This window comes from Notechis scutatus, chromosome 3 (assembly GCF_049901735.1).
Source record: "Notechis scutatus isolate UNSWTSFEM ecotype Mainland chromosome 3, rNotScu1.2, whole genome shotgun sequence".
Classification (NCBI taxonomy): domain Eukaryota; kingdom Metazoa; phylum Chordata; class Lepidosauria; order Squamata; family Elapidae; genus Notechis; species Notechis scutatus.
Window position 1 is genome coordinate 2,005,273 of NC_142011.1, and position 14,182 is coordinate 2,019,454.

Consider the following 14,182-nt stretch of genomic DNA (forward strand, 5'->3'; position numbering starts at 1 on the left):
CCGGAAATAAAGGTCAGTATGAGAACCTGGGCAGGTGAGCCCAACAGCTGATCGTTGAAGTGAAGTGGTTTGCTCCCCGATGATCTTCAGAGTTACCGGTTTGGGAAACCGGTCCGAACTGGTACAATACCACCACTGGGGTTATTCAGTGAATCTGGCTCCCCCATTCAATTTGATTGGTCAGAAAGTCGCAAAAGGGGATCACGTGACCACACACCCCTCCCCCACCCCACTCCACCCCTGGGAACACTGCAACCGTCCTAAGTACAAGTCAGTCGCCAAGCGGCTGAAATTCGACCACGGGGATGCTGCAACGGTCGTAAGGGTGAGGGAAAAAAATCCCAGTCCTAAATCACTTTTTTTTCGGTGCCGTTGTAACTTTGAACGGTCACTAAGTGATCTGTTGTAAGTTGGGGACTGCCTGTCAGGACCCGTTTTCTCCAACCCTCTTTCCAAACAGCCGATGATCTTTTGCAGTCTACAGACTCAAAGTGCAATGAAATCAGAAGTTTTTATTAAAACGAGAAACGCAACGTTCTTGGCTGTGTGTGTGTGTGTGTGTGTGTGTGTGTGTGTGTGTGTGTTGGCGCAGGGAGGGCCAGGTTCACGCCCCCACTTGGAAGCGACAAAGCTGTATCGGAGCCTGGTGAGGACGGCTCAAAAGGCCGCCATTGTCCCTTCTGGAGAACGACCCCTTTGTCTTCCCACGAACGGAGTTAGGTCTTGTGGGGGGTTTCTTTTGTCCAGAAAGAAGGAGAAACTCAAAGCTATGTGTTGAGGAGGAAGGGAAAGGACGGATCCTGCTACAAGAAACTTGCTTCTTCTTCTTCTTCTTCTTCTCCTCCATCGTTGTCCTTCACCGAGTTCTTCTCTTACGCAGACAACACCAGCAGATCCTGACCAAAACAAGACCCCATTTATGAATTCCCATATTGTGGAGCCTTCATCTTGCAACTTTCATGGGGCAGGAATATCATCCAGGGGTGGGATGCTGGGGGTTTCTCAGGGGTTTGGGCAATCCTCTAGCTAAGATTCTGTGCAGTTCAGAAAACCCCCCAAATCCCACTCCTGGGTGGCCCCACCCACCACCACCCCTCCCACGAGTCCCCACGTGGCCCGTTTTAGATGTAGGTTGTTAACTAAAAAGATACTCCTTTGGTTTTTTTTAGCTGCCAGAAAAAGGGACTGGGGGGGAAACAGTGCATTCCTTAAATGCCTAGATAATCACCCCAGCAGCCCAAAGTTGTCAGAGCATAAGAAAGTTATTGGAGAGCATGATGGATGACTCTTGGCTATGGATGTGTCCCATTGGAGAAGTCGCATCCAGGGGGTGGGGAGAAGACCAGGGTCAAGGGGGAAATGTATGATGTAATTTAGTATCGGCTGCACCCTGCTAAATGCCAACATGGCCACTTCTAATAAATCAATTTTTTTCCCCTCTGAGATGTGGCTGGAGACTTTTGATTTGAATGGGGATGGATTCGGTGAAGCCCTGACATAGGTAAGTGCAGGGCCCATGTGGAGGCTTGGGGAGGGTGAAAAACGGCTTCCAGAGAGCCTCCGGAGTCTGGGGAGGGCAAAAATTTCCTGTTTTAGCAGTTTCCATTAAAAAAATGGTGGGGGGCGGGGGGGGGGGAGGAAGGCAATCTAGAAGAGCAGGGCAGCAGTTTGAAAGCAAAAGTACATTCCAACTCTTTATCTTTAAAAGATTGCAACTCAAATACCAGAGCTTTTGTCCAAGAATATATTCAATTGGAGAATGTGATTGATGACACCCAGCCCGTGAACAGGCTCAATTGGAGAATCTGATTTATGACACACCCAGTGGGGAGCTGGGGGGAACAGGGTCCCAGGGGACTGGAAATGACGTAGGCCAGAGTTGGCTTCATGCAGGGCAGGGCCAGGATGTCGCCTCTAATGAATCCTTTGAATTTTTTTGAAGTTTGGCTCGAGAATCATTGTTTCATTAGAGCCTTCTCTCTCCCCCCTTCCCTCTCTGTCTCTTTCTCCCTCCCCCTCCCTCTCTGTCTCCCTCCCTCTCTTCCTCCTTCCCTCTCTCCCTCCCTCTCTCCTTTTCTCTCCCTCCCTCTGTCTCTCCCTCCCTCCTCCCCTCTCTCCCTCCCTCCTTCCCCCTCCCTCTCTCTGTCTCTCCCTCCTTCCTTCTCCCTCCCTCCCTCCCTCTCTCCCCCTCCCTCCCTCTCTCCTACATATACATTACTGACTTCCTTCTTTAGCACTTACTTCGATGACATCAACCGAGGCGTTGTTGAAATCGATGCCCAGCAGTTTTGGGAGGGGAACTCCTCCACCTAAGACGCCTGCAGTCAGAAACAAAACAGATCGGGTTTCTAAGCTCAAAGACAAAATTAGGGAGGTTTTGCTTCCTTCTCTTTTTATCCTCCCCCCGCCCCACGGTCTCTGCTGTGCCTCAAATAAAATGTGCATTTTGCAATATCGTGTGTGACAAACGAGCCAGGTTTACATGTGGTCCCATGGGTGAGGTCTGGGGCAGTTCTCCCTAGCTACCAAGGAGACACAAAATCACAGGTGTTGTGGTCCTCTCCAAGGTCCATCAGTTTAAAGTCCTTTCCCCAAGGGGAGGCATCACAACTTTGCTACCTATTAAACATTAATCATGATTCTCTAGGATTGACTGTCTGGATTCTCTTCTGGTTTTCAATCAGCCCAAGGATTTATGCATCTTAGAAAGATGGCAACAACTTCAGCGTTAGCGGCTGAAATTTATGTTTTCAGAACAGAGGATTTTAAATCTTGCTCTTCTCCTCTTCCCAGGAAGCTTGTGGGAAAGCCACAAACACAACCTGAGGTCTTAAAAGGACCAGCTTGCATGTGGGAAACGGCCTTTCTGTTCACCCGAAGACGTTCTGGTATAGATAACTTCACGGAGGGTCCATTGAATTAGGTTATTATTGGGGGTCCTTGGTGCTTCTCCAAGCTTGGTGGTTTTCTGGAAGATGTTTCATGACCCAACTAGGTAACATCATCAGTGGTAGAAGAGAGGAGGGTTTGCGGAGAGGAGGAAGAGGAGAAGGAGGAGAAGGAGGAGGAGGAGTTGATGATGGTGCTGGTGGTGGAAGGGAAGGAGGACGATGACTCTGGGGTCCTTGATGCTCTCTAAACTTGTTGGTTTTCTTGCAGGCATTTCATGACCCAACTAGGGAACATCATCAGTGCTAGAAGGGAGCGGAGAGGAGGAGAAGGAAGGAAGGAAGGAAGGAAGGAAGGAAGGAAGGAAGGAAGGAAGGAAGGAAGGAAGGAAGGAAGGAAGGAAGGAAGGAAGGAAGAGGAGGAAGAGGAGGAGGAGGAGGAGGACTGTGGGGATGCTCTCCAACCTTGGTGGTTTTCTTGCAGGCATTTCATGACCCAACTAGGGAACATCATCAGTGGTAGAAGGGAGCGGAGAGGAGGAGAAGGAAGGAAGGAAGGAAGGAAGGAAGGAAGGAAGGAAGGAAGGAAGGAAGGAAGGAAGGAAGGAAGGAAGGAAGGAAGGAAGGAAGGAAGGAAAGAAGAAAGAAAGGAAGAGGAGGAGGAGGACTGTGGGAATGCTCTCCAACCTTGGTGGTTTTCTTGCAGGCATTTCATGACCCAACTAGGGAACATAATCAGTGGTAGAAGGGAGTAGGGTTTGCTCTCTGTTTATATTCAAGTGGCTTGCTGTGTCAGTCTTGGTGGGAATGTTTTCTTCTTCTTGGTGGTGGTTTCTTGATTAGGTTATTGTTTATTGTTAACTTGTTTGTCTGAATTGTTTGGAGTATTGTTACTTCTTGATTGTTGGGGTAGTATTAACCTTGGAGTTAAACTCTGCTTATACCCCAATCAAAGAACCACCAAGACTTCCAGCAACACTGATAGGGCAAGCCACTTGTACCTAAACAGAGAGCAAACCCCAAACTCTTCTAGCACTGAGGATGTTACCAAGTTGGGTCATGAAACGTCTGCAAGAAAACAGTCAACTCAGAGAGCACCAAGGACCCCACAAGCCCTCCTCCTGCTCTTCCTTCTCTTGCTCCTCCTTCTCCTCCACTCTTTGTGGCTTGGGACTGGGTCACTTGAAGAACCGTCCCCTCTCGTTATTTCTTCTTCTTCTTCTTCCTCCTCCTCCTCCTCTTCTTGTCCTCCTCCTCCTCCTCCTCCTCCTCCTCCTCCTCCTCCTCCTCCTCCTCCTCCTCCTCCTCCTCCTCCTCCTCCTCCTCCTCTCCTCTTCTTCTTCTTCTCCTCCTCCTTCTCTTCCTCTTCTCCTTCTCCTCCTCCTCCTCTCTTCCTTCCTTCTTCCTCCTCCTCCTCCCTCCTCCTCCTCCTCCTCCTCCTCCTTCTTCCTCTCCTCCTCCTCCTCCTCTATCACCTCCTCCTCCTCCTCCTCCTCCTCCTCCTCCTCCCCTCCTCCTCCTCCTCCTCCCTCCTCCTCCTCCTCTTCCTTCCTCCTCCTCCATTCCCTTCCCCTTCCTCCTCCTCCTCCTCCTTTTCCTTCTCCTTCTCCTTTTCTCCCCTCTTCCCCTTGTTCAGTTTCCATCCATTATTCCTTGTCTGGCCTTCAAAGATGCCTTGGAGAATAGCTTGACCCCCTCCTCCTCTCTGTGGCAGCCTCTCAAATATTGGGAGATGCTCTCCTGCCTCCCCTGGTCCTTCTCTTCGCTAGACTATTATCCCTCCATTGTCCACAAAGTATCTAGAACCCTGTTGGTCAACCTTCCGTGGGTGTTGACCTCTGCTCCCAGAATTACTCTAGCCAACATTTGCCGTGGCAGAGAATCCTGGGAGTTGAAGTCCACACCCCTGGCAGTTGTCCAGGTGGAGAAATGCTGAGTTGAAGCCTCTCCAAGAAGCTCTGGAATTCTCTTACTGTTCATGGCAGGAAGGAAGGCCTCTTCAACGATCTTGCCCACCAGTCCCTCCATCAGGGAGACCTGCATCCAAGGGAAAAACCTTTTAACACCTTCAACTCATCCAAGGGGCATGGTGGAGACAATTGAGGTTCCCCTGGATTTTACCATTCATGAGCCCCACCTTCCCATCGTTGAACTTAAACGCAGAAAGGACGCTTGCCTAGCAAACATTCCTAGAATCCAAAATTTACTTTCATAACTTCTAAGAAAGGATGTTTAAATAAGACCCTTGCTAAGTCACACTTCATGCTTCCATGGCCCTGTTGGGTCTTTGAGGCATGATTTTAAGTCAGAGATGTCCAACCCTTGGTCGCTTTAAGACTTGTGGACTTCGACTCCCAGAATTCCTCAGCCAGCTGGCAGGGGATTGTGGCTCGCAGACTTGGACAGTGAGGAGGTTGGGGAGGAACGTGGGCCAGTCCCGGAGTCTGGAGAAAGCTCTGACGAGGGCTCTGCCTTGGAGGCAGAGGTGGGGCCAGGGCCGTCCGACAGTTATCAGCTGCCTTCGGAGTTGTAGATCAATGGGGCAGAAGAACAGCTGGAGCCTGTTCCCAGTGTGCGCATGCACAGAGCTGCCAGATGAAGGGAACAGCTAAGGAACGAGGGCCGACTCGGGAGGACGGTGGACGGTGAATGGCCCCTTCCATAGGGAATAAAGAGGAATGAAAGGGAAGTGGGGTTTGCAGGAGGCAATTAGTTCAATTCATGAGGGTGAAGATCTGTTCCTGACTCCTTGTCAAGTCATTGCTGCTACAGCGTGGCGTTTGGAAGCTATCGGCCTGGCAACTCTCCAAGCCTGATAAAGGTCTGTAGTTGTGAAATCTCTTGGAAGACTGTTTGCCGGGACTTTGCTGGAGTGGAATTCCCTTTAACCTAAATAAAAAGGGGTTTTATTGGGATGAGGATTCGGCTTCGTGATCTTGGGAAGCCCAGGTCAGAACAGGGGAATTCTGGAAGTCAAAGTCCACAACTCTTAAAGTGGCCAAGATTGTACACCCCTGATTTTAAGTTAAGCCTTTAATATCCATAAGCATGATCTAACCCATAAGGCATGCCGTTAAACATGTTACGTGTGAACATGCAAGCATTCAGCAGGAGGCGCAAACATGTCAAAATTCCTGTTGCGAAGCAAGACGGTTGTTAAAGTGAGTTTTGTCCCGTTTTACAACCTTTCTTGCCATAGTTGGTTCAATGAATCACTGGAGGTGTTGTTAGTACCACAGTTCTTAAGCATCTAAACTAGGGGTCTTCAAACTTGACAGCTTTGAGACTTGTGGACTTCCAACTCCCAGAATTCTTCCTCCAGCCATGTTAACTCAGGGATTCTGGGAGTTGAAGTCCACAAGTCTTAAAGTGGCCAAGTTTGGAGACCTCAGAGAGAGAGCAACCAACCAACCAACCAGCCACTGGCCATGCTATCTGGGGATGATGATGTTGACTAACCCATCATATTGGTGGAGGTTGAATTTGAGAGCAGGTGTGGATGTGATCCTTTGAGCCAGGAGTCTTCAAACTTGAAACAGCTTTAAGACTTGTGGACTTCAACTCCCAGAATTCCTCCTCCAGTCATGTTAGCTCAGGAATGCTGGGAGTTGAAGCCCACAAGTCTTAAAGTGACCAAGTTTGGAGACACTTTGAATAGATACATAGATACATAGATAGATGGAGATAGATACTGTAGATCAGGGGTCTTCAAACTTGTCAGCTTTAAGACTTGTGGACTTCAACTCCCAGAATTCCTCCTCCAGTCATGTTAGCTCAGGAATTCTGGGAGTTGAAGCCTACAAGTCTTAAGCTTGCCAAGTTTGAAGACCTTTGTGATAGATGATAGATAGATGATACATAGATAGATAGATAGATTGATTGATTGGTAATTAGGCAGGTAGGTATGGAGAGAGAAGAGAGAGAGAGAGATGATAGATAGATAGATAGATAGATAGATAGATAGATAGATAGATAGATAGATAGATAGATAATAGATCAAGGGTCTTCAAACTTGAGAGCTTTAAAACTTGTGGACTTCAACTCCCAGAATTCCTCCTCCAGTCATGTTAGTTCAGGAATTCTGGGAGTTGAAGTGCACAAGTCTTAAAGTTGCCTTAATCTAAAAGAAGTGAAACCACTGGACCAAAGTTTATTGAAACCGAGACGTTTCGTTACTCATCCAAGTAACTTCTTCGGTCAAAATCAAAATTTTAGTTAAGCGGAGAACCAGAAAGTCCTTGGAAGGTACTTCGTCTTGGCATAGCGACTGCAGGGGTTTCTCCCAGAATGTATTGCAGTACAGGTAGTCCATGACCCCCCAATTGAGCCCAAAATGTACATTGTTAAGTGAGAAACTGGTTAAGGGAGTTTTGCCCCATCTTATGACTTTTCTTGCCATGGTTGTTAAGTGAATCTGGCCTTCCCTGTGCTTCTCAGAAGGACACAAAAGGGGATCATATGAGCCCAGGACCCTGCAACTGTCATAAATGTGAGTCAGTTGCACAAATGTCTAAATTTTGATCAGCTGACCGGGGGGGGGGATGCTGCAGCGATCATGTGAGAAATGGTCATAAGTCATTTTTTCCAGTGCTGTCATAACTTGGAGTGGCCACTAAATGAACCATTGTAAGTCGAATGAAGATTCCATCATCCAGGCCAAAAGCATCTATCAAGGTTAAGTCATGGCAACTAGAAGAACCAAAGTTGATTAAACTGAGGCGTTTCATTACTCATCCAAGTAACTTTTTGGGTCAAAGTCAACACTTTAGTTAGAGTCAGAAAGTCTTTTCAGAATTTTTTTTTTTTTTTGCCCGGGTGATGGATTTTGAGTCTTCCTTTACAAATGGTTATTAAGCCAATCTGGTTTCCCCGTCTGAGTTTTTAACAATTATTCAACTGGCAACAGTTAATAAACTGGAAAGGGACGTGGAGACTCAGTGGCTAAGGCACTGAGCTTGTCGAGCAGACAAGATCGGCAGTTCGGCGGTTTGAATCCCTAGCGCCTTGTCATGGAGTGAGCTCCCGTTCCTTGTCCCAGCTTCTGTCAACCTAGCAGTTCGAAAGCACATAAAAAAGCAAGTAGAAAAATAGGGACCCCTTTGGTGGGAAGGGAACAGTGCTACGTGTGCCTTCGGAGGCGCTTAGTCCTGCCGGCCACATGACCACGGAGACGTCTTCGGACAGCGCTGGCTCTTTGGCTTTTTAATGGAGATGAGCAGCGCCCCTTAGGGCCGGAAACGACTAGCACAGGTGTGTGAGGGGAACCTTTACCTTAAACCAGCAATGGGGCAACAGAGCCTGTCGTGCCAGTGTGGGTTTTCTGCCAACTCAGCTGAGTCCTGGCAAAAGAGACCCAACGACCTGACCTCAAGAGCCAGCGGAGGGCAACTTCAGGCCGTGTCTCCAGAACTATCCGTCAAGTCATCAAGGAGGAAGGTTGAGTTGACTTCTTCTACCCTACTTCTCCCCGAAAGAGGCACTGCCTTTCCCACACCCAACAAAGAGCCAAAGTTTATTCTTACGTCAAATTTCCCAACGTTGGAGGAAACCAGCTTCACCTGGGACCTGCGGGAACAAAAGGAAAGGCGGATGAGAAGACGGGGGAACCTTTGAAATGGCTGGACTGGGAGGGACGGAGGGAGCATAGAAAGGAATTTTAGTGGAAGGAAGGAAGGAGGGAGGGAGGAAGGAAGGGAGGGAGGAGGAAGGAAGGGAGGAAGGAAGGAAAGAAGGGAGGAAAGAAGGAAGGAAGGAAGGAAGGAAGGAAGGAAGGAAGGAAGGAAGGAAGGAAGGAAGGAAGGAAGGAAGGAAGGAAGGAGGGAGGGAGGGAGGAAAGAAGGGAGGCAAGGGAAAGAAGGAAGGGAGGAAGGAAGGAGGGAGGGAGGGAAGGAAGAAGGGAGGATGATAGAGAGGAAATGACATGAAATGACAGAAGGAAGGAGGGAGGGAGGGAGGAAGGAAAGAATGAGGAAAGGAAGGGAGGGAGGGAGGAGGAAGGGAGGAAGGCAGGAGGCAGGGAGGAAGGAAGGAAGGAAAGAAGGGAGGGAGGGAGGAGGAAGGAAGGGAGGAAGGAAAGAAGGAAGAAAGGAAAGAAGGGAGGGAAGAGGAAGGGAGGGAGGGAGGAAAGAAGGGAGGAAGAAGGGAGGGGGGAAAGAAGGAAGGGAGGAAGGAAGGAGGGAGGGAAGGAAGGAAGAAGGGAGGATGATAGAGAGGAAATGACACAAAATGACAGAAGGAAGGAGGGAGGGAGGAAGGAAAGAATGAGGAAAGGAAGGGAGGGAGGGAGGAGGAAGGGAGGAAGGCAGGAGGCAGGGAAGAAGGAAGGAAGGAAAGAAGGGAGGGAGGAGGAGGAAGGAAGGGAGGAAGGAAAGAAGGAAGAAAGGAAAGAAGGAGGGAAGAGGAAGGGAGGGAGGGAGGAAAGAAGGGAGGAAGAAGGGAGGGGGGAAAGAAGGAAGGGAGGAAGGAAGGAGGGAGGGAAGGAAGGAAGGAAGAAGGGAGGATGATAGAGAGGAAATGACACGAAATGACAGAAGGGAGGGAGGAGGGAGGGAGGGAGGAAGGAAAGGAGGGAGGGAGGAGGAAGGGAGGGAGGAAGGAAAGAAGGCAGGGAGAAAGGAAGGAGGCAGGGAGGAAGGAAGGAAGAAAGGAAAGAAGGGAGGGAAGAAGGAAGAGAGGGAAAGGGAAGGGAGGGAGGAAGGAGGAAGGAAGGAGGGAGGGAAGGAAGGAAGAAGGGAGGATGATAGAGAGGAAATGACACGGAATGACAGAAGGAAGGAGGGAGGGAGGAAGGAAAGAATGAGGAAAGGAAGGGAGGGAGGAAGGAGGAAGGGAGGAAAAAAGGAGGGAGGGAGGGAGGAAGGAAAGAAGGAAGAAGGAATACAATGGAGGGAAGGAGGGAAGTAAGTCAGGTGGAGAGAGAAAGAGAGAGGGAAGGAAGCCGAGAAGGAAGGGAGGGAGAAATTAAGAGGCTTGCATGTGCAATTATATATTACTAAAATGTTATTCTTTGTGTGTCATCTTTAACTGGACCAAACGGCATATTTGAGGGCAACCATTTTTAAACCAAAGTATCCCCAATGGGCCAACTCACAAAGAGGCACACAAAATCCGGACCCCAGGACTCCCTTTGGGACTGAAAAAAACGGGCAGATTTCATGAAACGTTTCATGACCCAAAGACGGTTCCCCCCCCCCCCCGAGCAGTGGATGACATCCTACAAAATGCCACCAGAAACGTTTCTCGCGGCCCATGCCGGATCTTTGAGTTCCAGGCGGGCTCCTTTCATGGAAGACCCCTCCCCCAATACAGGTAGTCCTCGACTTACGACCACAACTGAGCCCCAAATTGTGGGCCTGGGACCACGACTGAGGCCGTAAAAGCAAGACAGGGGTTAAGTTGAGGCTTTGGAGCCTGTTTTTTAGGGCATGTCCTGCAGTTGTTCCCTTAGTCAGATGGCCATTCAGTGAATCAGGCTTCCCCATGAACTTGGCTTGCCTGAAGGTTGCAAGAGAGGATCATGTGACCCCCCCCCCCCCAGGGACGCTGCGGCCATCATAAATATGAGCCAGTTGCCGAGCGTCCGAATTTCGATCACATAACCAAGGGGGGATGCTGCCAGAAGTCGTAAGTGTGGAAAAAGGGTCGTAAGTCACTTTTTTTCAGTGCCGTTGTAACTTTGTACGGTCACTAAATGAACTCTTGTAAGTCAAGGCCTGCCTGAATCTCCCTGCATTCTTAAGAACTTTTATATACCAGAACAGAATAACAGAGTTGGAAGGGACCTTCAAGGTCTTCTAGTCCAACCCCCCTGCTTGAGCAGGAGACCCTGTACCAGTGATGGCGAACCTTTTTGTTGTGGTGTGCCGAAAGCCCACCCACAATGCAATGCGCCCTGCCCCTCCCCAACGCATGCACACGCAACACTCCTGCCCCTTTTAACTGCACGGCGCAACTGCGCACCTCCCAGCTGATTTTTGGCCCATTTGAGGCCGTATTCACCCTCCTGGAGGATCGAGGGAAGCCTCTGCAGCCTCGGGAGGCCGAAAAAATGGGGCAGTTCCACCGGAAATACCGGAAGTGCCCGTTTTCAGCCTCCGGAGGGCTTCTGGAGCCCAGTGCTAAAATGGGCCCATTTTTTTGGGCCCCAAAGGCTTCAAGGCTTCGCTTGAGCCCCCGGGAGGGCAAAAACAGCCTCAAACGGGCCAAAAATCACCTGGGAGCTGCGCGCACACACATGCCATAGGTTCAACATCATGGGTATAAGTTTTCCTGCTTCTTAAAAACCTCCAGTGATGAAGCACCCACAATTTCTGGTGGCAAGCAGTTCCGCTGGTTAATTGTCCTCCCTGTTAAGAAGTTTCTCCTTAGTTCCCAGTTGCTTCTCTCCAACTTAGTAATGGGGAAGGGGAGAAGCTGGACCCCCGCCCCCAAGGTCATCCTGGGAGGGGCCTCTACTTTATAAAAAAGCAGAACCTCGCAGTTAAAACAGCTGCCCGAGAAAATCCAATGAAAACCACTATACGTTGTTTTGGTTTTTGTTTTTTTTAAGGCATAGAAAATGGGAAATCATAACTGTCTCGACTTACTTGTCTAGCTGAGTGCTGATTTTGAGCTTGTTGTCTTCGACAGAAAATTTGGCCAGCAAAGAAGCATCCTAGAAGGACAAAAAATGGACCCATCCTGACAATATTGCAAAGGTATTCTTTGAGGGGCACCTCCAAAGAAGACAGTGCCAGGAACCCCCTGAAACAGTCCCGAAAATAAAAACAACCTTTTCCCTTAGCAGAGGAAAGAACCGGGAAGCAAGAGCTCCGGAGATAATTGGAAGTCTGGGCAGACTGCCAAAAAGCTATTAGTAGAAATAACAAAGCAGATGTTCTGACCCAAACCTTGTTCCAAGGAAGCAAACACCAGACAGAGGTAACAGCAAAACCTTCTAATGAGTCTTTACGAATTCCGTTCCTTCCTGGTTAAAAGGCTCTTTCAAACTCATTGTCTCTGGTAAGAAGGAGCCTTGCCAAGGTGGTGCAAGGGTGCCAAGAACACGAGATAAAGTTACCAAGAAATATTTCAAACACAAAGAGTCTCCAAACGCAAACTAAGAGAGGCCGAATGTCCACAAGGCTTGAGTGCAAAAACGTCTTTGCTTCCTGCAAAGAACTCCGGTTTCTCGGCTGGCTTTTATCTCTTAAGGGAGAGGCCATTACCTTGCAGCCTTACTCCTGAGCCGCCCGTGCTGCTGAAGCTGCTCTTTCCTTCGAGCAGCCCTGCGCGCATGCTTTGCACTGGGCACAGGCTCCTCGGGGTCCTCTTCCTCACTGCTGCCAGCCTCCACAATCTCCGAAGGTAGCACTCCACTCCCTGATGGTCCTGGCCCCATCCCTGCATCACACGCAGGCCCCTCATCCGAGTCCTCCCTCTCCGAGACCTCAGCTGTCCGCACCTGCTGCTGGTGAACCACAACAGCAGACCTGGAAAATACTCAAAACCCAAGCTAAAAATAACTCACCTAGGCAAAACCACAACTCCCTCTTTCCTTCCCCCTGACAGGATTAACCCCCAGGATAGGAACTAGTCCAGACTCCTGGATTAACCCATTAAGGCAGGAAGACAAGATCCAGGGCAACCGCTTCAACCAAAGGCACGCATCAAAACCAGGGATGGACTGCTACCGATTCACACTGGTTCAGGCGAACCGGTTGTTAATTTTATGGCCAGTTTGGCAAACTGACAAATCCCACTCCGGATGTAATCATTCCCCAAGTAGGTCTGTTGTAACTTTGAGTGGTTACTAAGTGAACCAGTTCTGAGCAAGGCTTCCTGAGACCGTAATTAAGCCCACGCTTAGTCCAAAGAACTCTTGTTTTATTTCAACGCTGGGAATTATGTGCATTCCCAACCCGTAATGAGTCCCAAAACAGTCCCTCGAGATAAGCACCCACCTTTCTCTCCTTTGAATGGCTGCCAACAACAAAAGTGCCAAATTAACTGTAGAAAGCCAAGTGGAGTACAAAGTCCACACAGAGCTTCAAGGCTTAAACAGAGCGAACAACGTTGCTTCCTGCAAAGGCTTCTCTACCTTTGCCTGTCTTTTATCCCTTAGGGGAGGGGCAATCACCTCCCAGCCTTACTTCCGAATCGCCTCTTTTGTCTCAGCTGCTCTCAGCCTTCTAGCAGCTCTGCTCACACGAGCATTGGGAACAGGCTCCCCTGGTTCCTCTGCCTCGCTGCTGCCAGACTCCAAAGGCTCTGGAGGCAGCTCCCCACTCCCAGATGGTCCTGGCCCCATCTCTGCATCGGACGCAGGACCCTCGTCCGAGTCCTCCCCAGACTCCCTGACTGATTCCCATTCTTCCCCACTGTCCGATTCCACTGCCGTCTGCATTGGCTGATGGCAAACCACAACAGGACCGTCATAAGTCAAGGACTACCTGGAACATGACCAACCAAATTGAAGGTCAACTTTTTATGGGTCCAGGATGAAATCTCTGCCTGTCACTCCATTCCCACATCAGGAAAAACAGTTTGTAGAGTTTCCCCATCATCGTTTCATACTCACGATGTTCAGGACACAGAGAGATTTGTCTGCACCATCGGGCTCCGTGGCAAAGATTTCTGCGGCGGCTTGAAGCTTAATCAAGCCCATGTCTTTCTGCAGCTTCACGGTTGGCGCCTCAGGGACCGAGATCTTCAGCAGAAGGGGCCGAGGCTCGGGGAACTTCTGAAAGATCTGGGGATCCCCCACCCCCCCAGAGAAAAGATATAACAATAAGGAGAGGATCTGTGCAGCTCAGGATTGAGTCCGAGGTCCTGGATGCTCCTGGAGCTTGGAGGGTTTTTCTAGCAGACATTTCGTGATCCAGATAGGTAACCTCATCAGTGCTAGAAGGGAAGCAGGGTTGCGGGGGAGAAGGAGAGGGAGGGGGAGGGGCAGAGGAGGAAGAAGAGGAGAAGGAAGAGGAGGAGGATTTGGGGGTTTTCTGGCATACATTTCAATACAACTAGGTAATATCATCAGTGCTAGCAAGGTATGGAGGTTGTGGAGAGGAGGAGGAGGAGGAGGAAGAATAAGAAGAGGAAGAAGAAAAAGAGGAAGAGGAGAAAGGAGAGAAGGATTGCGGCATTTTCTTGAATAAATTTCAATACCCAACTTGGTAACAACATCAGTGCCATTAGGGGAGAAGATTTGGGAGGAGGAGGGGGAGGAGGAGGAGGAGGAGGAGGAGGAGGAGGAGGAGGAGGAGGAGGAGGAGGAGGAGGAGGAGGAAAATTATGGGATTTCCTTACAGACCTTT

The 14,182-nt window shown here is 49.6% G+C and overlaps 1 protein-coding gene across 2 annotated transcripts in view; it reads right to left on the reverse strand.

The window, feature by feature from the left end:
• Nucleotides 1–548: 548 nt before the first annotated feature.
• Nucleotides 549–14,182, reverse strand: part of LOC148131048 (BPI fold-containing family B member 4-like) — a 34,751-nt gene continuing 21,117 nt past the window's right edge. For both annotated transcript variants that reach the window (XM_087958952.1, XM_087958951.1), the window contains exons 12-17: nucleotides 13,447–13,617; nucleotides 11,474–11,541; nucleotides 8,411–8,453; nucleotides 4,862–4,925; nucleotides 2,242–2,318; nucleotides 549–896 (exon numbers count right to left, since the gene is read on the reverse strand). In XM_087958952.1, coding sequence (XP_087815078.1) covers nucleotides 873–896; nucleotides 2,242–2,318; nucleotides 4,862–4,925; nucleotides 8,411–8,453; nucleotides 11,474–11,541; nucleotides 13,447–13,617 — 447 coding nt within the window. In that variant the 3' untranslated portion in view covers nucleotides 549–872. The remainder of the gene's footprint in view (nucleotides 897–2,241; nucleotides 2,319–4,861; nucleotides 4,926–8,410; nucleotides 8,454–11,473; nucleotides 11,542–13,446; nucleotides 13,618–14,182) is intronic.